Source organism: Leptosomus discolor, chromosome 20 (assembly GCF_034619465.1).
Source record: "Leptosomus discolor isolate bLepDis1 chromosome 20, bLepDis1.hap2, whole genome shotgun sequence".
In the NCBI taxonomy this organism is placed as follows: Eukaryota; Metazoa; Chordata; class Aves; order Leptosomiformes; family Leptosomidae; genus Leptosomus; species Leptosomus discolor.
The window spans coordinates 4,013,420-4,038,707 of record NC_141410.1 but is presented as its reverse complement, the minus strand read 5'-3'; the positions used below and the strand labels follow the sequence as shown (position 1 = coordinate 4,038,707).

Below are 25,288 nucleotides of genomic sequence, written 5' to 3'. Positions count from 1 at the left end.
AGCGGGAGCGCGGAGGGGGGGAAGGAGGAGGCGGCGGCGGGGGGGGGGCGCCGCGCTGCCGCTGACGGAGGAGGAGGAGGAGGAGGAAGCGGGAGCGAGCGAGCGAGGGCCGCGGCGGGGGGAGCCGGGGAGGAAGAAAACCCGCGGCGGAGGGGGAGCCCGCCGCCCGCCAGCCGGCCCGCCAGCCAGGGGGCCCCCCCGGAGGGGATGGTGTCGTCCGCCGCCGCCGCCGCGGGGGGAGGCAGCCGGCGGCGCTGAGGGCGGCAGGGCCCCGCGGCGGAAGAGGCGGAGGGCGGCGAGGAGGAGGCGGAGGAGGAGGCGGCGGCGGCGGCGGGAGGCGAGCGGCGGCCGGCAACGCTGCGAGGGGGGAGGCGGCGGCGGCGGCGGCAGCGGCCGGGAGCCGGGGCAGGGGCGGCGGGCTCGCCCCGCGCCGCGCAGCATGGTCCGGGAAACCAGGCACCTCTGGGTGGGCAACTTGCCGGAGAACGTGCGCGAGGAGAAGATCATCGAGCACTTCAAGCGGTGAGTGGGGAGAGGAGAGGGGGAGGGAGGGAGGAGGCGGGGGGGGGGGTCTCCGCCGCTTCTTCCCGCGCCTTCGGGTCGTTCTCCCCACCCTTCCCCCGGGGAGGCCCTTCACCCTCTCGGTGTGAGGAAAATACGGGGGGAAAAAAAATAATCAAAAAACCGGGAGGAATGTGAGGGGACGGTGTTTCCCGCGGCCTGTGGAGAGAAGGAGGAAAACAAAATCGCTGTAAATAACCCTCGCGCCATGGCGAGGATCGACCGCGGAGGGCTGGCGGCGTGGAGCGACCTGAGGGGAGACCTGCCGGAGCGGAGAAAAACATCATCATCATAATAAATAATGATAACAACGACTAAAAATAAACCACAGAACGACGGAGGAGCGGCGTGTCGAAGCTCGGCTTTCTTCACGGAGTGGATTTCATGCCGAGGGGGGTGTCTCGGAGGCAGGCTTAAGCCTGGCCATCTTGCTTCTCCATTGATTTATTTATTTTTTTTTTAATTTATTCCACGTTTGGAGTTTTCTTTTTTAATTTTTCCTTCTTTTGACTGTGTTTTCCTCTATCTGGACCCTGAGGATGCTGCGTGTTTCCCCCCCCCCGCCCCCCGAGGTGCGACCGTGCCCGTGCAGCGAGCGGTGGGAACCGAAGCGCCTGCAGCTGCGAAAACGTGACTCGTACAAAAAAAAAAAAACAAACACAAACCCACGAAATAAACACCGGATCCCTCCACGCGGGAAGCGCCTTGGACTCCTTATTATATTGTGGGGGTGGGGCTTTTTTTTTCCTTTTTTTTTTTTTTTGGTTGCAGAGGTTAATCCTGCTCATAAGGAAGTAGTAGCTGTTTGCATGGTTGTATTTTTTTCCTCCTCCTTTCGTCTTTTCGTGCGAGGAGGAGGAGGAGGGAGGAGGTTTCTCCCCCGCCGCCTCAGCAACACCTTTTTCCTCGGGAAATGCTTTCGCGCGAAGTTGATGCCCGGCACCCCACGCTGGAAGCTTTTTTTTTTTTTTTAAGGGGAAGAAGAAAATAACGAGCCCAGGGTGGTTGGTCAGCTCATGGCCCCTCCTGCCAGGTTGTGTTAATCCCCCCCCCCCCCCCAAAAAAAGGGATTTTGAAGCTTCCTTTAATCTTCCTGCGTTGGAAAAATGACGGAGCGTCCTTAATAATGAGTCACCATGGGAAAAATAGATGCGGTGACACCGAGGTGCGGGGGGGAGGTCCCCAGCTCCTGCTCGCCTGCCGGTGCCGAGGGGGCCGGGGGGGGGGGTCTCGCAGCCCCCCGCCCCGCTGGCGGAGCGGCCCCGGTGAGCGCGGGTGGTGCCAACCGGTGTCTAAAATGGCGGCGAGGCCCCGGTTGGGGTGGGGGCAGCTGGGGTCACCCCGGGGGTGCGGGGAGGAACCCCCCCAGGAATCTCCTCCATCCTCCCGAGCTGGGCTGCAGCAGCAGCAAAACCCCATCTCGGCGCCATCAGCGCTCGGAAATGGCCCCGTTTTAACGGAGCTTCGCCTTTTCTCCCCCGAGCCCGGAGTCGCCGGCTCCGTCTCTGGCAGCGTGCGGGATGGTGGTGCTGCGTCCGAGGTGGTTTGTCTTGTCCGGGATACGTGACCCGGTGCTGTACAAGAGGCAGGGGTTTTAGGGAAAGAAAACCCGCTCTGGGGTTGTTTGTTTAATTCCAGACATAGCTAGCTGAAGGAGCAGGCACTCGAGAGTGGAAATTTGACATTCCTGGGTCTTATTTTGCCCAGTCCTCCTCCTTTTGTAAGATGTATTAAAGCAGGAAAAAAGTTGCTATGGTACTGTTGCTTAGAGATGGATGGGAAAAAATGGCAGGCGCTGAATTGTTAATTACCTTTTTTTGGGTGGTTTTTACCTTCGTGAGTTTCAGTCAGGGGTTTGGGAAGGAGATCTGCAGCCAGGCAGACCCCCCTCATTTCTGCCGTTTCTTGCTGTTTTTCAAAACTGATTTTTAGCCGGGATTTGTGCGTTCGGGTAAGGTTGATGTCACGCAAGTAAACACAGTTAAAATACGCCTCAAAACATTTGGCTGTGGGTGCAGGTACTAGTGCACGGGGTGGGGGGTGGAATGACACGTCGCCTCCGTAGCCCTTTTGGGGGTGTAAACACGTAAATATTTGTGGCTGGTAGTGGGGTGGATGCAGAGCCGGGTTTCGGGCTCGATGTATAGGTGCTGTAGGTGGACAATGGAGCAAGGCTTCCTTTGTATGCTGGGACTCGCCGGGGGGAAGGGACACGTTACACAAGGGTTGCGTGGCGTGGGGGTATATCCATCGGGAAGGCGGCTGCCTGAGCGTGGAGGTGGGACGTGGAAGACTCCCTCCTTGGAAGGGACAGCTTAGTTTGGAGAGAAAAGTCTTTTCCGATGGAGCTGGGCTTGGCGAAACCCAGTTCCCACCCATCCCCCAGCCTGAGAATAGGGTGAAGAGCACGCCGAGAGGCTGAGCCGCGGCAGCAGCAGGAAGAATTTGGGGAAATACCGCCTAAAATCTCAGCTGGGGTGCGACCGGGAGTCGTGTTACCCCTGAAGCCTCCACTTTGCTTAGGAAATACTGTCATTTCCATATTAAAGCCTATATACAAGCGGTCTTGCTGTTGCACAGTCGCTGCTAGGGGCAAGTTTGAGAAACACAACCATTTTGTTTCTAAAGAAGCGAAAATTCAAGGAAGACTCCTAAAACTTGAAACCCAACAGGCGTATTCAATGTGAGGGGTTTGCTGCTTCTCCTCCCCCCTTCGATTAACCGGTTACTGTGGGAACCTTGCTTGGATTTGCAGTCTCACAAGTTATTCTTCTAAAGGGCAAACGAAGATGAAAGAGGCATTTTGTAGAAAGTGTAGTTTGGGGGGTTTTTTGGTGTGTTTTTTTTTTTTTCAAAACGCTCCTGATTGGTTTTATTTAGTGTGAATTGAAATAACACTCAGCTTACGAATTCTCCTTTCAAATTAGGATATTGAAGCTGGTCTCAAGAAGCGCTGGCTTACATGAGCGGTGTTTTTTTTTACTCCCCCCTTAAAAGCCGTTTTTAAAATCTTTTGTCTTGGTATTAGAGGGGATTGCAAAAGAATTACTTTTATGTGCATTTTAACAAGTTGTTACGGATTTTCTGTTCTTCTATGCAGATACTCACTTTTTAAAAACTTCTTTCTAATGTGCTGTATTTTCTTTCAACCGAGTTACTAAGGCATTCCCGCATACAAAAGCAGTCGGGGCCAGGAGTAGAGGTCCGCTGTTCGGGTGGAAAGCAGCAAATCCATGTTAGGATATGGGAGCGGAGAGCTCGGCGCTTGGGGAAGCAGTGGTAGCAATCATTTGGGTTCACCTAATTAATGCTGTCTTGACTAGCAGGAAAAAAAGTCATTCACCATCATTGAAACAGATGCTCGGCAGCTTGCAGAACAAGGCGACTAAATATAGTAACAGTTGTCCCCAGCACAAGTGCTGGCCTTCCATAATTTTTTCTTTCCTTCCCTGTGTTTTCTTCCAGTTATCTGAAAGATCATGGCTTTGTCCCTTTATTGGTGTTTCAAAGGGCAAAGAGGAGTAAAAGGCTCTTAATTATGAACCATGTGACTTTGGTATGCCATCTCCTGTTCTGTGGGAGAATTGAGACATTCAGAGTGGCAACCAAGTCCAGGCGAAGCCTTGGATTTCAGGAGACAAATATGCTCCTTTAAAATCGTTAGAAATAAGTTGCAGATCAGAGCTGTGTCAGAGAAGGCAACTGTTAAGGGTTTTTTTTGGGGGGGAAATGGGCTTTGTCTGGCTTCACCTTGTTCAGATTTCTGGTTTTGAGGAGGTGCATAGGGTACCTTCTGAAGAAGTGGCTTGTGTTTTAAGCACAACTGCTCTGAGGAGTTACTCTGCAAAAAAACTGGCATAACAGCGAGTGCATGTTTGTTTTCTATAACTTCTAGAAAACATTTGGTCAGTTTACAAGAAAATGTTTTGTCTTGATGGTTGGGAGCGTAAATTCAAGCCTGGGAGAGTGCAGTCTCCGTGCTTTCTGCTCCGAACGTCACTCCTGTGGACTAAGGTGGAGTAGAGGGGGTTTGCTCAGCTCTTCTAGAAATGGTGTGTGGGGGAGAGCAGTGAAGATTGCTGCTGGTGTGCTGGCTTTGAGCCCCAAAGAGAAAGACCTCCGTGCCTGTTCAGGATGATGGCTGCTAGGACAACACCATTGCTGGTGCCTTTTTCTCACATCTGACACCAGTGGTGCCTTTCCACGGGAACAGGCTTGAGCTGGGAGTAGTAGTGCTCCTGGTTTTCTAGCAAAAACCTCTCAAATATGTTCCCAGGCTTTTAGCGCTTATAATTGAGTAATAGTTCTTGGATATCATTTAGGATGCAAACACATGGATGGCTGTACTGAATCACCGTTGCATATAGAGATCTCTGTCCAGTTATATTTTTGTTTTAGGAGAATGCAGAAGTAAGGCTACAGAGTGAACTATTCCTGTTTTTTCTCAATTCGTATGATTTTTAAGTGATGGTATTTTCGTAGGTTAGCTACTAGTCTTTTTAGTTCAGAGCCTTTGAAAGGAGAGGGAAGGTGAAATTTATGGCCACGCTTTGCTGAAGCAATGTCTGGAATATGGGGCAGTATCAGGACTTGTTTGTGCTGTGCTTTACAAATATCTCCAGTAAGGTAATCGTGGCTTCGCAGAATGTAAAACCCGAGAAGATCATGGGAAGACATTTGGTTGGGGGATTAGGGCAAGGGGATTAAATTAATTGCCCAGAACCAGAAGGGAAGGGAAGGTGTGGAAGACACGAGGCGAGTCCTGCCTCCTCGAGTCTCGCTCGGTTCCTAGTGAAAGTCGGCCTTGTGCTGGGTGTAGGTTCATCAGTCGGGCGGCTAATTGGGGAGATGGTGGTGCTGGCTCGCGTCTTTGTTTTCCGCTAGATCTCCTTTAATAATTCTGTTCCTAATGCCGATTCACTGGGCGGTGTAAAGCAGCACAGGCATCACCTCCGCGGTGTACCGGGAGGTGTTACCGAGCAGTGTTTGTCTGCAGCCACCTACTTCTTCCCCTGAGACTGAGTCACATGGAGGACGGCTCCTCAGCAGTTTTAAGATTCATGAAGCCTCTGGCTGCTCTGGATTCTGCTCTTTGCATGCACTTGGGGTGGCAGCTTGTTGACGCCACGCTGGCCGAGGAAATGTCTGTGTAATTATTTCAAAGAAACTTAATGAAAAGCCGCAAAGAGCGTAAATTTGGACTAAGCTTCTATTAAGTGGCTTTATACGCTGAGCCGTGTTAGAAAGATAAGATGATGTCACTTGGTTACAAAATTCTGTCATCTGCTGAGCCGTTCTGGTATTGTTTCTTCTCTGAAGTTTCTTCAAAGGTCCTGGCTGAGTATTTGTGATTTGACAAGAGCAGCTTCTGTTGTCGCTGAGCCGCTCCAAAGCGACGCTGGCTTTTGGTGTTTCTGGTCCTTACTCTCAATTCCTTTGGTACAACAATAAAGTAATCCTGGCGCCCTTCCTTGTAGACTGCAAGAAAGCGGGCCTGTGTGTGGAGGACTCGCCTGTCCTTGCGAGGCTTATGGAGGTATTAAATCCATTCATCAGGTTAGACTAGGGGACGAGAAAAAGGCTTAAATTTGTTTTGTGATAGCCTTGTTGACTGGTTGTTATTTATTTTTGCCCTCCTTGCTTTTCATAGGACAGAAAGTCATGCCAAGTTCTCCGGCCAATGACCTTATTGCCGTCTGAAGGTGTGTCCAAAACTAAGTCCTTGTCTTCGCTGAGGGCCAAGAGGCACTAGCTGGCTTTTCATAAAGAAGGAAGTAAATATCCAAATGAGTAGAGAGCAGGTTGCAGATTTTGGATGAGTCGGTGAGTCAGGATGAACCTGGGGCTCCTTGGGAGTTTTGTTTTCGTGAGCCGATGTGTCGCAACTGCAGGCTGTGTTGCAGTGGTTTCACACTGTTGTCAGCTTGTGAAGAAGAGGACATGCCTTCTGCATGTGAAGATGCACCTGAGAAATAACAAACATCAAAACAAAGTGTTCTGAAGATGCTGGGGAAGGGGTGAAACGGAGGGGCACCCGTCTTGGCTGGTTTTAAGGCTACTGAAGGTTTCGGGAGAGTTGCTGGCAGCAGTGGTGTAAGTTGTTAAGCTGCGAGTGGGGTGGGTACGTTCTGGTTTTGGTAGCTACCAAAAATAAACACTAGTGAGATATTTTGCTTGTGTTTTTTGTGAAGTTCAGTGAACTTGCTGAGGTCTGAGAACGCCCTGAAACCAAAGACTGCGAGGGCAAACATTCCTAAACAGAGAACTGAGGAATAAACTAGGAAATATGATTTCTCTCCATAATACAATTTTGAGTTTAGCTGCATCTTCGGCATGCCGATTTAGAAATCTTGTGGGAGGAATATGATCCTGAAGATGGAAATTCACAGTGTACAACCAGCCTCCTGGCTTACCTTTGCAGGAGCGTTTGTAGTGTTCTGAAGACGACTCGAACAGTTAATGCAGATCAGACGAAAGCTGGGTTTTTTTGTTGCCCAAGCTAACGAGTTCAGTAGTGTTTCCCACCTGGTGGTTGTATGTGCTGGGGTAGCACAGGAGGTTTCACCTTTTCTGTCTGCCTGGTGAGTAATGGCAGCTCTGGTCTCCTGGAGCCTGAAAAAACGTCTGCAACGCTGTTCTGCAGTAATATATTCAGATGTGATGAAGACTTCTGTATGATGACTAAAACACAGCAACTGCTTTGGTTTCTGCATTTCCATAGTTATTGTTTAACCTACTAGCACTCTAATCGTCCCGTGCAATCTGTAAGGTCCTGCAGTGTGAAGATAACATCCTTTAGTAAAAGAATAAACATTGTTGTAGACTTTTCATAAATACACCAGGATCTGTTCCAGGGCCTGCTGCAATCTGATCTGTTAGCAGGAGAGATTGAATACGAGGGCAGTTTCTGAGTTTGGTTGAAACAACATCCTTCTTGGGGTGGGTTTTTGGGAAGTGTATCCTGTAGCGTTGCGTGTGGCTGGCTCTGTACTATAGTTTGTATATTCATGCCTTGTCCGAGGTCCAAATGTTCCTGGTGGCTTGGGTGAGAATGCAGCAGAATTCGGATGTGAAAGGAACATCAATTTTCCGCTCAGAGAAACTAATCATGGGAGAAGAGCAGCAGTCTGTTTTAATGACAGCTTTCTGTGTAAAGACTCTGGCATCTTTCAAGAACAAAAGGGAGCTTTTTTTGCTTCCTTTCTCTTCCCCTTTTTAATTAAGCTTAGCAACTTAAAATTGAAAGCACTTTTTTTTTTTTTAAAGCACGCTTAGATCTCAAGCGTGAGCTTCCACATCTGATCAGAGTGCCCTGAACATGCTCTCGCCTCAACACTAAAAAGCCAGAAAAGTTCAAACATCTCTGGAAGGAGCGTGACTAGGTGATCTGCACCGGTGTCTGTTGGATAATGGTGGCGCTCTCTACAGATGGAGGTAGTGCTAACTTGCGTGTGTGTTCCTCTTGGATATCCCTCTATCCAAACAGAAGAGCTTGCGTGGCTTTGGTTATCCCCTGGTGTGGTAGGACATCAGAGCTGGGTTCAAACCAAGTTCTTGTGACGAAGGTGGCTGGGTACCCAATGAAAGCTGGGTTTGAAATGATCTTTTAGCTCATTAAAAAGATTACTGCCAGATTGTAAGTTTCATTTATTTATTTATTTATTTTTAGCAAGTGGTGAATCTCCTTCAGTTTTTCTCCAGGTACAAAGCTGAGCTGGTTGTGTGTTCTGTCCGTGGGATTCACTGAGAGTAGCTTAATGTGCACGTCGCAGATTTCCCCAACTGCGATGTCCGTGTCTTTGGTGAGATGCTCGCCGCTTCCGCGCGGCACAAAGCACCGAGCTGTGGTCCATCTGCTCTTGCCGCTGGTGTGAATGCCTCCCATCCTCATTAATAGTGACGGCTGCCAAAAAGCGCATAGAGGCTTATTTAAATGTTCCCTCTTTAGGCTCTCTGTGGCAGCTGTGGGTGACCTGTAATAGTTAATAGAGCAAAATAAGAAAAATAAATTGCCAAGTTGTGTGTTTAGAGCAGTCGTCTTTGGAGGAGAAAAGTCTTCCGGCCTCATTAGCATCCTAACTGTGAGGGGAATAAAAGCTCAGGATGGATAAGTATCTCCCTTGTATACGTAATCAACATCTGATTTAATTTCAGGGGATCTGTGCTTGTGTGTGTGAGACACTGCTTTTGGAAAGCCAGCTAAATACGCATCTAGACGGCTAACGGTCTGCACAGTAACCTCCTTGTAATCAAAGTCTAAATAAACCTGTGGTCTTTTGCTTAACTCTAAACCAACTTGTTGCAAGTATTAGTAGCAAAGAAGCTTTGCCACGTTTGAAAAATAAAAATGGTTTCAACACTGATGTAGATGATAACGCTGGTTGTGGGTACGGCGACATACACTGTTTTTTTGGCAGCAGCTGAGCTCAGGAAGCATCTCTTCCTCTACATCCATTCAGAGATTACAGTCTCTCAGTTGTGCTGGCAATTCATGCTCTTGACTAGCTCGTGTCAGACCAGTTTTTGAAAACAAGCATTTAAAGGTGAAGCTGATCACCAAAACGGCGTAAAATTAGGAAGCAGCTTTGCTGGTGGTTCTGGTGAGGTACCAGGTTGTGTTGCGGATGGTGCAGTGCATCTCGCTGTATCCTTAAACCCCCGGAGGAGCCCTGTTGGTCTGGTACTACCCATACACCTCGGGGGAAGGGGCTGCTGAATTCTTTGGTACGGTGAGGCCTCTGTTAGGTCAGCTTGTAAAACCGAGGTGAGAAACCGCAGCTGTCCTTGCAATGAAGTTCAAGCTGTTTTCAGCTTGACTTTGCAAAGCCTTGACTTTGAGTTGCATTAAAAGAAAAACCATTAAAATCTGGCTGGCTGAGGAGCTCAGCTTTGTGAAGTTTTAAGCTCTTGCCTGTGGAGGAAGCGCCTAGAGCGCAGGCAGTCACCGCAGACGCGAGTCCCGAGTGTGTGCGTGGCTCTTACCGGGCGCTCGTCAGCAGGGAGTAGGAGTTTCCTTGGGCTGACACCTGGCTCGCGCCGAGTGTTGTGTTGCCAGTTGGTTTAGTCACAGGAGCGGGCACTTTCTCCAAGGTGATGGTAGCGGTGACTCACGAACCAACAAAACAACATTTGCACACCTGTGTCGGGGTGAGTGGCTGGTGTGGCAGTACGGGAGCGGCTGGCCAACTTAAATACAGGGCTCTGTGGAGGAGGCTGGGCTGGCTGGGAACTGATTTTCTTTTCAGGGTGATGGGACTTTTTTTTTTTTTCCTGCCCAGTTTCAAGATCATAACCTTTTGGGAGTAGGTGAGCTTCTGGGGTTGGTGGCTTGACTGCGAGTCCTTGTATCCGTGGCTGCTTTCCTATCAGAAATAAATTCCAAGTTGTTGAACCTATTGGCTGAATTGAAGCCGGTCGCTTGTTCAGACCCGGTTGTGCTTCAAGGGGGAAGGGCGATCCCATCACTTGGGATGGTGTGAGAGACTGCAGACAGATAAACTTTATTTTCTTCTGAAATACTGTTTTCTGGAAGACATACAAAATCTTGGAGAAGAGGTGGTAAAGTTCGTGTTTGACTAGAGAAGTATGAACCAGTGAGCACCAAGACTTAAAAAAAGCTTTAAGATGATACATATTTAAAGTACTCTGCAGCATGGCAGGGAGACCATAATGTTATGACTCTGCATTTTCCTCCATCTGCTGCCGAATACATGCAAAGCAGGGCTTGAAGAAGCAAAACTGAGATGGGGAATTACCCTTTCATGTAAGAATGAAAAACTTGATTAATCAAGAGATTCCCCTACCGTTGTGGCGCAGGGCGTACTTAAAAATCAAATCCAAACAAATCCTAAAATCAGTCACACAAAAGAACAGGCTTGTGTGATTCCTGGGCAGAAAGCATTTCATGTAGCCTATCGCCACTGGTATTTTTGAAGCAAATCTGCAGGTTATGGTTTAAGCTGGAAGAAAAAACGCCCTGGAGATGGAATTCAGCGGCTGTGTGTCTAGCATGTAGTAACGTGATAGCGCACATCTGTTTAGGTCGGTGGATGAAGAATCACAGCGCGTTGTACTTGGTGCAACGCAGCTGAACATGCAGAGTTTCCACGAGTTTTTGTTACCCCTTCAGGCCTCTGCGAACAGTCGAGTTTATTCTGATCTGCTTGGAGAGCAAGATTGATGGGATCTTGCCGTGCATATGTATCTGCCCTAATGAATTTTGATCCCGTTAGCCAATTTCAGCTAAACTTGAGGGCGAAGGGGTTACTCACAGCCTCAGAGATACGGTGTTCCTTTGAGTTTTGTGAAAACAAGCGGTTTTAATAGAGGAGAGAGACTTGATTAGTGGCCCCATGGAGAGAAAAGCTGCAGCGAGAGTGCAACCCTTATTAGACATTAAAGAATCCACATGGGAGAGAGGTGTTCCTGACCGTGGGAAAAGCTGCAGTGGGAACTGGCAGTTATTGGACGCCGGAGAATTCAACCTCAAGACATGCATCCATAAGAAATGAGTCTTCATTATTTCTGCTCACAAAGCCACTTTGATTTCTTTTTTTTTTTTAAATGATGCATATACCAAAAAGCCCTGCCTCAGATGCTTGCGTGCTTGTCCTTAATTGTACAGAAGTGACAACTAGGAAGAGTTCCTTAATAACAGAGCTTCTGCCTCCTTTCTGGCTGGCTGAGGTGGCCATGCGAACGGGAAGCGTGTCTCGTTCAGCTGCCTCTACGCAGCTTTACCTCAGTAATTTTGCATTAAGCCCTTCATTACAGTTTGGTCAAGATGTGCCTTCCGACTGCAGCCTGCAGATGGTCTGATGCAACGCTGGGTTCGCCTGACGTTGCAGGCAGCGGAACTGCTGACTTGGGCAAGGATGTTAAATGCAGCCCAGGTAGATGTTGCTGAGGTCAAGCTGAGGCTTTGTTTTATTCCTACAGCTTCATGTAGTCCCAGTGCCCACAGTGTGGATCCATCTGCCCCTCTGGTGGCTTCGTCAGGTTGAAATGTTGCTAGGACTCCTCTTGAACGCTGCTGCGTGTTGTGGGGGTGTTGCAGTGGCACTGATCCGTATCTCAAGGAATGGGTGTATCTACACAAGTTTCACCTGATACGTATGCACTAGAACAGCTTATCTCTGGCAAATTTTTTTTTTTTGTTGTGGGGGCTGCAGAAAAATTTCCTGCTTTGTTGACTGTTGGAAGAAGTGGTTGCTGCCGACAGTAGCAACCATGAATAAACAGTTTTAAATATTCTGTTTCTTCCCTCTCTGGTGGTACATAATAATTTCATTTGTATATTAATACCTCAGTGGTATCCAAATGGTGACTTTGCAATAAAGACATAAATAAAATGTCTTAATTAGGAATCACTCTTACTTGGTGTCTTAAAATGGAGCATTCAGCTGAGCTGTAAAGCAAGAAGCGAGCGCTTATTTCAGCACAGAGTTATCTACTGGACAATCTGATACGTGGAGCACGTTGCTCTTAAATAACAGAGGTATCAGAACTATCAGTGAATGTGCCTGTGCTAGCTTTTTAATTTCCTACTTGTCATCTCTTAGGGTGGGATTACGAGTGTAGACAAAGCTGTAGCTGTTTTCAGTGCGTGGCAGGAACACGTGCTGTATCTCATTAACAACCCCCTGTTGGTAGTCGGACTTGGGAGATTTCCCATTGAGTGCTGTTGGGGGCTAAAGGGGGCTGCAAAATCTGATGGATCTGGGTTTGAGTTAATGTGGGCGATGGGACAGGAGGGGGGAGTTACAAGCACCATGTTGAGGACTCACCCCAGTCATGTAAGCGGTCTGACTGAGCTCTGTAACCTGGTTGATGGTTTCTGCTCCTGAATTTTGAGGTTTCCCTGAAGATCTTTATTGCTAGGAGGAGAGCTGCAGAGAATGCCCTGAAGAACGCTGTTTTTCTCCCCCCAAAGGTCGCGGAGCCAATAAAGATCACTCTAAACAGCATTTAAAGCATCTCAGATTGCAATCTAGAAAATTACGGGAGCTCGGTAATTAGGGCATGTTTCTGAATCATCGCTGTCACAAGGTCTGTTCTTGGTATGGCTTGAAAGCCAGCGCTCCTTGTGCTACGGGGAGCTTTTATTTTGCCTGGCTTTGGGAAGGTAAAGGTTTTCATACCCTTAAATTGTGTGGATTTATTGCTCGCTGATGAACTTTCCTACTTGTGATCATCCAGAATGCTATCCCAGCCGCTCACGATAGGTTATCATTATAGAACCAGCAATTTATCTACACCAGCGCCCGCAGCGTGGGCAACAAACAGGAGGAACTGGAAGCCATTGTGTATCAGGAAAGCTATGATATGGTTGCCATCATGGAAACACGGTGGGATGAGTTGCACAACTGGAGTGCTGCAATGGGTGGCTATCGACTCTTCAGAAGGGGCAGGCAAGGAAGGAGAGGTGGTTGGGGTCACTTTGTATGTTAGGGAGTGTTTTGATTGTCTAGAGCTTAATGATGGTGAGAATAGGGTTGAGTGTTTATGGGGGAAGGCCAACAAGGCAGATATTGTGGTGGGAGTCTGTCAGACCACCCAACCAGGATGAAGAGGCAGATGAAATACTCTATAAGCAGCTGGGAGGAGTCTCATGATCACTAGCCCTTGTTTTCATGGGGGACTTCAACTTCCAAGGTGTCTGCTGGAAAGGCAGTACAGCAGAGAGGAAACAGTCCAAGAGGTTCCTGGAGTGTGTGGAAGAGCCCTTCCTGACCCAGCTGGTGATGGAGCCAACTAGGGAAGGCGCCCCCTGGACATGTTGTTTGTGAACAGGGAAGGACTTGCGGGTGATGTGATGGTTGGAGGCTGTCTTGGGCACAGTGATCACGAAATGATAGTTCTTGATTCTCAGAGCGGGGTCAGCAGAACTGCTCCCTTGGACTTTCAGACTTTGGCCTGTTTAGGAGCCTGGGAGGAGATCCTGAAGGGCAGAGGAGTCCAGGAAGGCTGGATATTATTCAAGAAGGAAATCTTAAAGGTTCAGGAACAGGCTGTCCCCACGTGCCAGAAGATGAGCCGGCAGGAAAGCAGACCAGTCTGGCTGAACAGCGAGCTTTGGCTGGAACTTGGGCGAAAAACGGAGAGTTTCTGACCTTTGGAAGAAGGGGCAGGCAACTCAGGAGGACTACAAGGATGTTGTGAACTTACGCAGGAGAAAATTAGAAGCACCAAAGCCCATCTAGTACTTCATCTGGCTACTGCCATAGAAAACAGTAACGAAATGTTTCTATAAATGCATTGGCAACAAAAGGAGGGCTAAGGAGAATCTCCATCCTCTATTGGATGCAGGCGGAAAGAGAGTGACCAAGGATGAGGAAAAGGCTGAGGTACTTAATGGCTTCTTTGCCTCAGTCTTTAATAGCAAGGCCAGTTCTTCTCCAGGTACTCGGCTGCCTGAGCTGGAAGACAGGGGTGGGGAGCAGAATGGAGCCCTCATAATGCAAGGGGAAATGAATAACGACCTGCTGCATCACTTAGACACACAGAAGTCCTTGGGGATCCACCCTGGGGTACTGAGGAAACTGGCAGAAGTGCCCACCAAGCTGCTTTTCATCGTTTACCAGCAGTCCTGGCTAACTGGGGAGGTCCCAGTTGACTGGAGGTTAGCCAGTGTGACACCCATCTACAAGAAGGGCCAGAAGTAGGATCTGGGGAGCTACAAGCATGTCAGCCTGACGTCAGTGCTGGGGAAGGTTATGGAACAGATAATCTTGAGTGCCATCGTGCGGCACGTAGAGGACAACCAGGTGATCAGGCCCAGTCAGCAGGGGTTTGTGAAAGGCAAGTCTTGCTTGACTAACCTGATCTCCTTCTGTGACAGGGTGACCCACTTAGTGGATGAGGGAAAGGCTGTGGATTTTGTCTACCTGGACTTTAGTAAAGCCTTTGACACCATTTCCTACAGCATTCTCCTGGAGAAACTGGTTCCTCATGGGTTGGATGGGCGTACTCTTTGTTGGATTGAAAACTGGCTGGATGTCCAGGCCCAAAGAGTGCTGGTGAATGGGGTTCAATCCAGTTGGTGACCAGTCACAAGTGGTGTTCCCTAGAGATCAGTATTGGGGCCGGTCTTTTTTAGTATCGTAATCGATGATCTGGACAAGGGGATCGAGCGCTCCCTCAGTAAGTTTGCAGGTGACACAGAATCGGGTGGGAGTGTTGCTCTGCTGGAGGGCAGGAAGGCTCTGCAGGGGGACCTGGCCAGGCTGGATCGACGGGCCGAGGCCAAGGCCATGAGGTTGAACAAGGGCAAGGGCCGGGTCCTGCCCCTGGGTCACACCAACCCCGCGCAGCGCCACAGGCTGGGGACGAGCGGCTGGAAACTGCCCGGCGGGAAAGGGCCTGGGGGTGCCGGTCGGCAGCCGGCTGGACACGAGCCGGCGGTGTGCCCAGGTGGCCGAGAAGGCCAACGGCATCCTGGCCTGTGTCAGCCATGGTGGGGCCAGCAGGAGCAGGGAGGTGACCGTGCCCCTGGACTGGGCACTGGTGAGGCCGCCCCTCGAAGGCCGGGTGCAGTTTTGGGCCCCTCAGGACAAGACAGACATGGAGGTGCTGGAGCGGGTCCAGAGCAGGGCAACGGAGCTGGTGAAGGGTCTGGAGAACAGGTCTGGTGAGGAGCGGCTGAGGGAACTGGGGGTGTTCAGCCTGGAGAAGAGGAGGCTGAGGGGAGACCTTCTCGCTGTCTGCAGCTGCCTGAAAGGAGACTGGAGTGAGGTGGGGGTCGATCTCTTCTCCCAAGTAACAAGCGATAGGACAAGAGGAAATGGCCTCAAGTTGTGCCAGGGGAGGTTTAGATTGCACATGAGGAAAAATTTCTTCACCGAAAGGGTTGTCCAGCACTGGAAAAGGCTGCCCAGGGAGGTGGTGGAGTTGCCAACGCTGGAGGAATTTAAAAGACGTGTAGATGTGGTACATAGGGACATGGTTTAGTAGTGGACTTGGCAGTGCTGGGTTAACAGTTGGACTCGATGTTCTTAAAGGTCTTTTCCAACCAAAATGATTTATGATTCTGTGATTTTGTGCCGAGAAAGGTAGAGTTAGAGAGGCATTTAGTTTGCTTTATTTTTAGCCGTCTTTAATGCAGTGTAGCAGCTGGAGATAAGGAGAGCCAATACCATACATTGAATCTCCTCTAGAGGCTGCTGGAAGTGATCCATACATTGCTGGCAGCCTTTGCACTGGTACCCTTGTCTAGGGGTTTTGTCATTTAAACCTACTTCTTCAGAAAATTGGGGGAAGATTAGGTGTTTGGAGGAGCGTTACAAAATGGTAATGGTGGGCTCTTCCAAGGGACGTGTGTGTGTATGTATATTAGATAAATACGGTATTTTTGAGATGATCTTTAAGGTTCCTTCCAACCCAAACCATTCTACGATTTTCACCACGATCCTGAATAGCCAGTTTTCAAGATACAACTGAAACGCGTGTGCGTTGATGCGAGGGATTTCTGGTGCCCTGAGCGTTCTGGTGCGCTAGCTCCGTGCAGAGTGTGGTCCAGTGCCCTTGGGAGTGAAGGCTCCTGCCTTCAGCCGGCTTTGGATCGGGCCCTCGGTGATGAGACGTCTCATCGAGTTGTTCCCAGTAAACACTGCTTTTGGCCTCCCTTAAGTGCAGCTGCTGGCGAAGGCCGGCGGCCGTGTGTCTATGGCCATATTTGTCGTTAAGCATTTGAGATCTCGTTTGACAAATTCTCTGGGGTTGAGTGACAGTCCTACAGAGCCAAGCGATTGCGGCTCATCGGGTGGCAGTTCCCCGCGTTTGTTAAGTTGATTTTAAGTGTAGTTTTCCAGGACTCTGCAACTCTGGTGGTTGTTTCTATCAAGATACATTTCAATTACCTTGCGTTCTTTTCATCCCAGCCCTGTGCACGTGCTTCTTTATGGTCTGTCTCTGGTTTTGCTGTCTGTTGTAGAACAGTTACTGTGTTTATGAGAGGAGCCAAACCCAGTAAACGCAGCCTGTGCATTTTTGAGTACTTTTTGTTTAGATTCCTTCATTCTTCTCTGTCTGTAATCTCTCAGGTCTGCCTGCCATGCTAGGCACATGATGATACTGTCAGATTTTGAACTGATACTCTGCATTACTTGAAGTAGGGCGTAATCCTGAAGAGCTGTGCTGCTCAGCTCTGAAGGTGGTGAAATACCCTCTCATATCACTCTTGATATGAAATTCCCTTTCTAAAAAAGAAAAATAAAGTATGTAAATATTTTTTTGTGCCGAGTCAAGTGTGTGGCTATAATGAGTATGTAGCATGGAACATTGTGGTCTGCAATTTTCTTAGGCCAGGCATGTTATAACTATTATATGGTATGTTTTATTTATTACATTAATACCCTCATTGTGATCAATTACAGTGCCTTATTCTTTGCAAATCCCTCTGTAAAGACACAAGTGTCTTTGTGTTGCTGGCTTAGGAACTTCGACAGCGGTGAACGTTCAACACCGCTTTTGTTGGTGGTACGGGAGGGAGACGCTCCCTGTGCGGTTGATGTCATGAGTTGGTGATGCTGGAAGCTGGCACTTAACCCCGAGCAGGATTTCCTCGGGATAGCTGTAACCACAGCTTGGTGTCCAGCCGCTGGGTTTGCTGCTCTTCCGATGTGTTACTTTGCGTATGGTATGGATGGAAAGTAGACGTGTGCGCTGTTGCGGTGGGCCAGGTTCTTAGCCTGTGAAATGAATGTCTCTGTGATAGCAGAAGAGCCCAGAACTGGTGTTAATGGAGTTCAGCAGACTTCGGCAGCCTGGCTAAAACCCCCCGTGGAGCTGGTGATGGCAACCTGCTTTGTGGCACCTTTAGTATTTGCACGTCTTGCATTTCCCCGCATCTGGAGCAGACCTGCTTTGTGCAGAGGGAAATACAGGACTGGAGTAACCCCTAGCACACGGGGCGTTTGGGCTGATTTGGAGTTGTGAATTAAGGAGAAGAGGCGCGGGCTCAGGATAAGTATTATTTCAGGTCACATTACTTTGTTATGAAATAACAACAAAGCAAGAGGAATGCGATTGGCCAAGAAAAGCTTCAAGCTGTGCGAGCGTTTTTCTAAATAATGCAGGCTGGGGCTTGCCTGGGTTATATAATGATGGAGGAGGAAGGAGTATGAGCGTGGCACGGAAAAATCAGCCGTGCTTTTCAGATGGCCGAAGATATCTGGCTTTAGTCAAAGTGAATCCAAGTGAATCCAAAATATTCAGATGTCCTGCTGTATCAGAATGTCTTGTCAAATCATGCTCTTAATGAGCAGCACAGAAACAAGCACAAAAAAACCTCCTGCGCTATTTTTGATCTTGCAGTGTGTCTTGCATTTAGTAGTATCTGGAGCGTAACGTTGTGCTGGCTTCTAAATAAAAACCCGGTGAAGTTTTTTAGACCGGGATGTTGCTGACCTGCAGAATTCTGCCGTAATGGGAATGGTTGGGTGAAAAAGGTCCTCACAAGCTCAGGGGGAGCTCAGCGTGAGACACAGGGAGGTAGTACGATTTAAAGTGAGATTCTGTATAAATGAAAAGAGCGATTTCCCATGATTTCATCCTACCTTTTCCTATCATCTGTGTATCATCCTGTAAAGATCTTAATCAGTTTATGAAATGTTGCAGCTAAACGGTAACATTTGCTTACTAAACCTTTGCTGGCCGGCTTTCTGCTAGTCCAGCCTTTGTTTAAAATGCCTTTGCTTGGGAACAGCAGAGACCGTGCAGAAAAATGAATGTTTGGAGTAAGCACCCGCGACGAAATGATTAATGAGAAGTGGGGAGGCGAGGGTGTGGGTACCCCGGTGCAGGGTGAGGGATGACTTTGGTTGTGTTTGGGTGACACGTCGCCCCAGGGGAGGAGGAACCAGCCCGGCCTTGCCTTGGTGGAGGCTGTGTTTCCCAACCCGGCCGCGCTGTCTGCCGGTACGAGAGGAAGAGCTGGGGAGGAGGAAGGGCTGGAGAGCGAGAGAAACATGCCGAGCAGCCATGCCAAGAGCCCAGAAACATTTCAGCTGCTTGATTATAGAGGTGCTTTGATCTACAGTGAATAAACCGATAATGCTTAAATTATGAATTCCTTTTCTTTGTCTGAAAAGCTGGATTAGTGTGGCTTTGTTTGAGCACTGATTATCAAGCAACTTTTTTTTTCTGAAAGGGCCGCTAGATTTCTGTTTACAGCTGGCTCTGTGATGGTGCTGTGCTGGCGGAGGGGCTCGGTGACATAACAGCTCTTGCATGTCCTCATCTCCTCTGCTTCTGGTTGAACTGTAAACCCCTCCGAAAATACAGCCTCGGCTGCCGTCGTTACAGTACGGAGCTAATGATTAATCAGCATGAGTTGCAGACGGGCAGAGGCACTAAAAAGCCTTGTTTTTGTTGGGGTCTGCGGATTTGGAGCTGAGCGAACGTGCCTCTTTGTTTTCTGTTCGGTCTGCCAGCGATTGCAAAAGGCAGCCTTCTTGGAAAAGGCTAACGCACAGGTAGAACGATACGAGGCGAAGGTTGAGAGGAGCCGCTCTGCGAACGTTACCAAAGGTCGCGGCGATGCCTCCCCTTGTCTTTTGTCCCCTCTTCCCAGCCCTCGGCATCTGGACAAAGGTTGCTCCTCGCAGCGCGTTCGCCTCCATCTTGCCTTAACGTGTGATCCGCCTAACGAAACGCGGTGTTGTCGTCGCCTCTCCCGGCCCTCCAGAAAGTGTCGTGGGTTTTTTCTTTTTTCTTTTTTTTTTTTTTGTAACGTAATTACTCTGCTGCAGTAAACCCGTCTGGTGATGCAGCACTGCAGATCTCCCCCCCTCTCCCCTCGCTGCGGTCCTCCTCCCGGCAGCATCTGCCAAGACGGGAGCAGCTCGGAGAGACGCCAACGGGTGGGGCTGGGTCGGATCACTAGACAGATTAATCTTCACGGTGGGGGACCGAAGGATGTGTGTAATCACAGGACCACGTTGGGGCAAGGAAAATGCAAACCTTCCTCTCCCAGCAGCTGTCCTTGAATACTCAGGGCCCTCTCCCTCTTGGTTTTCTTTCATCCCCCTCCTTCTGCTCCCTTTCTCCTCCCCGCCCCCATCTGCCTCCCTCGCTTGCAGCAAAGACGATTGTCACAGATTATCCTCAGGGCTCGTCAAGGGTATGGTGCAGGACACCAAAGCACAGCGTATATTTATGTATCTGGATAACGGACGGATTAAAATGTGCCGTCTCCGAGTGGGGTGATTTAGGACCATGGCTGTAGTGGAATTCAGTAGTAGTCTCCTCCATCCATTTCTTACTTTAAAAAAAAAAAAAAAAAAAAAAAATTAATTAACGGCAGCCAAAATACACTTTTCCCAATACAAAAATAAAGCTCCGGCTGCAAGAGTTGTGTGTTTGCTGGGCGATTTTGTGGGTACTTTGGGAGCATAATACACCGATGTTCTGTATCTTCTGTGCTTTGTGGGCAGCTTTAGCTCGAATATTTGAACATTTTAATACATTCTGGATCTTCTGCAGTGAAAGAAAAATAATCGAGGTCTGTGTGTACATTATAATAACACGTACGTGTTTTGATTTCAGAATTAGGAAATAAAAGAATTGTCAGGCTGGTGAGCGGGAAGTCTTTCGGAGTCCATTTGTGTTGTGACTTCGTAAGAAGTAGGCTGTGGTGCCTGCAGTCAGAAGGTCAGGATTTTAGTGTTTTTGAGTGGTGGTAAGATACTTCCCCCCCCCCCCCCCCCCGCACCCTGAAGGTTGTAGACGAAGTATGGGCTCGTGTTGCCAAAAAATGAATGTGTAATCAGTGAGCAAGAGGCAGGTACGTGTCCTAACTGGTCACTTCTGTAACTGCATTATTTAGAAGAAAACCTGGAGGGATGTGAGAGTTAGAGCCCTCTGTCCTGTTGCATCTTTCCTTTGTTGTCTGTGGAGAACTGGCACTGAAACGCGTGTTAAAGGGTGATGTTAACAAGGATACATAATTATGTTTCTTACTTTTTGTCATGTTCGTTCATGGCGTGAACATTTTTTTCAAATAGGGTCTTTCCTGTTTTCCTTCCCCCTTCTTCCTTTCCTGTTTCTTCTCTCTCTACATGTGCCACATCCAATTAGGCCTATCTTTTCCTCACACAGATTTTATTAACCATATCCTCTACTTTTTCTGGTCTTTCTAAATCTTGCCTTCAAGGGAAGATAACCATATCCAGCTTCAGAAGAGTGCAGACTTTGGGAAGTATCTTTCCCGCAGTACCACTCACCATTATTTGGTTTTTGCCACTTTTAATTAGAATAAAAAATAACTGGTGCCTCAGTTCAGTATCACAAGTTGGGAAACTCCTGAGAATTAACGTCACCGTGCTGCACCCACGAGTACAAAGGCGGCCAGCTCTGCTCTGGACAGAATGTGTCCCACGTGCATATGTGTCTCTTTTTGTGCCTAACAAGGCGCTTTTTGACTTGAAAGATGCTCTTGTTTGCGCACGTATTCCTCAACGGACAGTGCGCCGTATTCACTGGGGTATAACCCAGAGGAAAATGAGATCTAAATCCAAACCAGATCATATATAAAGTATAGTAGGTCAGGCTGGAATGAGAAGCCAGCAGTCAGCAAGGCAGGTTTTCAAATCGTGTTTAAAGATTAGTCATCCAACCACACTGATGAAATTTTAAGGTGTATGGAAAGCCATGCGTAAACCGGAGTCAGATGCAGGTTCTGACAGCGTTTGCTCCTCAGACCAGCAGTTGTATTTGCTTTTTCCTACGTGCATAGCTGGAAACAGCTTTTCTTGTTTAAGATCTGTTTACATCTGTTCAGCGTTGTGCTGCCTTTGTGAGCAGAACATTTTTTGCAGTAAGTCTTCACAGAGTTTACAAATGTTTCTTGATTAATTTTTTATTTTGTGTGTCCCTTTCCCCTTTGTCAGTGCACTCAAAAATATGCTTTTTGCCTCTTCCTGTCATGGATTAACAGTGGCAGTTAAAAACCCTTAACCTGTTTTGCTCAAAATCTGTTGGCTGAGAGAAACGGGCAACCGAAATGCGACCTGCAGTTCTTGGCTGTTCTGAAACGTCGCTGTGTTCACACTTCCCGTTTTATCCTTTCCGCTATGAGTTGATGCAAGCTATTTAAAAACATTTTGACGTCATGTTTTCTTCTGTGCACAAACATGTTTGTTTTTATTTTTTTTTTTAATTTTTTTTTACGTAGACATTTACTCATCTGTAAGTGCCTGTCTTGCAATTACTTACCATACATTAAGTAGGGTGATGTCACATTCCCATCAGCTTTCCTCAGCGTGCCGGTTGTGCCGCTTGGGCCGCGGCGGGGGCTGGAACGCTGAACCCAGCAGCGCCCGCTCTGGGGGTGCTCAGGTTGGCCACGCTTCACCCGTGTCCTGAGAGGCTGTTGTAAATAAACGGGTTTGAGATCAGGAACGAGGATCAGAAGAAAGATGCTTGTTTTAGTGCTGAATGGATTAAATATAGACGGGAGTAGTGGACTTGCTGTGTCAAGGTCATTTTTTTTTTTTCTTCAGAAAATTGTCAGGATGTCTTTATTTTTATTGTCGTGACACAGTTTTGTTTTAATTATGTCTTGCTCATCAGATTAAAGATGAGAAGGGCTGCTCTAATTGCGAACACCTTTCTATTTCTTGAGCTGCTGTGGCTCTGTTGTTACAAAAAAGGTGATCTCCTGGTAGGCTCACCGGAGGAGAAGAGTTTTAAATGCAATGATTGAAAGTTTAAATGGCTTTCTGCCTTTATTTGAAAACGTGTTTTCCAGCCTCTGCCGTGCTTTGAGATTGATTTTGTTGCCGTATGGGAAAAGGGCGAATGGTTTGAACTGCTGTTGATTTTGCAGGAGGCAATGTTATTAAATGCAGTCTTTTTCTACCAGTGCTAACGTATGTGCTCTGCTTTGCTTTTCTTCCAGATATGGACGTGTCGAAAGTGTCAAAATACTCCCTAAGAGGGGGTCGGAAGGCGGAGTGGCAGCGTTTGTGGATTTTGTGGACATCAAAAGTGCGCAGAAGGCACACAACTCTGTCAACAAAATGGGAGATAGAGACCTACGGACGGATTATAATGAACCAGGAACCATTCCCAGTGCTGCTCGGGGATTGGATGATACAGTTTCCATAGCATCTCGTAGTAGAGAGGTTTCTGGGTTCAGAGGAGGTGGGGGGGGGCCCACTTACGGCCCCCCACCATCGCTTCATGCACGGGAAGGACGTTATGAGCGGAGACTTGATGGGTAAGTTCCAAGGTTTCTCTAGGCAGGTATTTTGTATTTGATGTGGTGAGAAACACAAACTCGTATCTAGGGCCCCCAGATGGATTTAAAATTTTGGGAATTATCTATGTTTCCTATTTTGGGTTGGAAACGGAAGTGATTTCTATCCCAGTGGCTGGTACCTTGTGGATCCATAGAGGATGTTTTCTGCAGCTGGTTGGATATCTACACTTGAAATAAGGTGGTTTTAAGATGGAAGATTTCCTTTGGCCAGCATCGATATTGGAGTTACTCTTTCCTAGAAGTAATGATTCCATTTCTTGGATAATATTAAATCCTTGCTCGGATGTATCCCTGCTGCCAGATGGAGCTATCTTACTCTACAACATGTGGTGAAGTTCTCTCTGGAGTATCTTCGGAATACTAGAACCTAAAATTCTGTGAAAGCTTGATGCCTAGTTCTCAGTTCTCACTATACGCAGTTGGTATGTTAATTGGATTGTCACCACAAAATTTCTAGTAGACTTTAACGATGCAGCCCCTTGGATTCTACAGACAACACTTAGCCATGGAAATAACGCTTGGATGGAGAAGACCGAAGGCAGCTTGTGATGTTTCCATTTTGGATCTACATCATTTCCAAGTTATTGGGATTATTCTTTCTGATGGTATTGGCAAAAAGAGATGATGGACATTACTAAATTTTGGAAATTATAGTGTCTTTTTTTTAATGCTGGGATAAGAACTACTGCCTTGAATTTATTGGATGGTATACAGTCAAGACGCCAGTAGCCATGGGGAGTGGATTACTATCTAGTCTCTTAAAAAGCTCTTTGCTACTCCACATTAAACATACTTTAGTTTTAAGGACGTGGTGCTAACACCAGTTTGTGGATACGCCAGTGAAAAATGACTGGTCTGGATGGTTACAAAGGCGGCTAGAGGATGCCTGCTGGCCAGCAGCGATGAGTGCCCTCGTGCATTGGGTGATCTTCTACCAGCTGCTTGATTCAGACATAGGGCTGGAAATTAAAATAATGGATCTATTTAAGTGCCTACTGTCTCAAGAAAGAAGTCTGGGGGTTTCAGAGTTATGGTTTCAGTCTGGGACTGCTTCCTTCCAGTGGAATTTTTTTTTTTGTCTTGTCACTAAGATTTTTTTTTTTCCTTGTTGGTTCATCTAAAATATCATTTGACACCCTTGCCCATTAAGAAGGTGGATTACCCCTGTAAGAGGGGCCAAAATTGGGGAAGTTATGTTCACAATTCTCTCCCTAGATTTAATTGGGAATATAGGTCGTGTTTCCACACTTGGAAAAGGTTGGTATGTCCTGCCCTGTGTATATTAGCCCCTCTCCTAACCCAAGTCAAACCCTCTCTTTCCACTAACTCCAGTAGTACTTAGTACTAATAGATAAATCAAAAAAAAAAGTGCTGTAGCCATTAGATTTTCAGCTCTGCTAGCTCCTCTGTCTGTCTTCTGTGTCCTTTTCATGGATAAGGACTTTGTTCTTTTATGTCAGCTATATAGCAGTAACCCTCTAGAAAATACTGCTTTTTCTCTTACCTCATTAAATCAGCTTTCACTGATTAACACTTTTGTAGGATGCTAAACGCAATCGTTTATGAAATTGTTGATCTTGGTCCTTCAAAAGGGGGGAAAAAAGAGAATGAAAACAGAAAGGCAACAATGAATTTCAAGCGGATATATAAATTAATGACATTTCTGTTGCACTGCTTGGGTAGTTTCTTACGTATAATTTGAGAGAAAAAAATGCAGGTGAAACACGAGCTAGCTCTGTAGAAAGCTTGAAAATGAGTTATGATTTAACAAGAGAGGATGAGTATATTTAGAGCGTTAAAGATCTAGTGATTCATTGGAGAAGGAATGGAAGGAACTTCCTGAGATGCTAATCGAAAAAGACTCCGTTCCCATTTTCAGTTTGTAAAAGCTTCCTGAAATATTTCTGCCATTTTAAATAGAAGACAGACCTGTGATGCAGGAGAGGAGGAGGAAGCACAAGGCAGAATTGGGTTATTAGGATTCAGGGGATTGAAGTGACTAATAATTGATTCTGAAGGAAGAATCTGAGAGAGAAGGCTGGAACAAAACAAAAAAGGAAGTTGAGTTGTCCTTCGTAAGATGGATAATTAAATTTGTAACTTAACTTTGCCTACCCTGACATATTTAGAATTCTGCGAGTATTTTTTAAACATTCAGTGTAATAATTCTTGATCTTCCATTTTGCAGATGTAACTTAGACGTGCCGTCCTGGTACTTGTCTAAATTAAACTACTAAACTATTTGTAATGTTCTTTTAACTGTATCTGTCAGTTTTACTGTCTCTTTATTTGAGAGATCACACTAACTTTCTTAGCACATAGAGCCCTTCTCAATTGACACACAAAATGTTTGAAACCCTGAAACAAAACGGACCGTAGCTACTTGACAGTAGCGTGCTTGTGAAGATGTAAATCCTGTGATTGCAGTAACAATGGCAGTCTCAACAAACAAAAACACCTGCTGCA

General features: G+C 47.4%; 1 protein-coding gene across 1 annotated transcript in view; it reads left to right on the top strand.

The window, feature by feature from the left end:
- The first annotated feature begins 439 nt into the window (after nucleotides 1-439).
- The window catches only part of SPEN (spen family transcriptional repressor), a 69,843-nt gene continuing 44,994 nt past the window's right edge, over nucleotides 440-25,288 (top strand). The window contains exons 1-2 of the mRNA XM_086476006.1: nucleotides 440-522; nucleotides 22,460-22,780. Coding sequence (XP_086332132.1) covers nucleotides 440-522; nucleotides 22,460-22,780 — 404 coding nt within the window. The remainder of the gene's footprint in view (nucleotides 523-22,459; nucleotides 22,781-25,288) is intronic.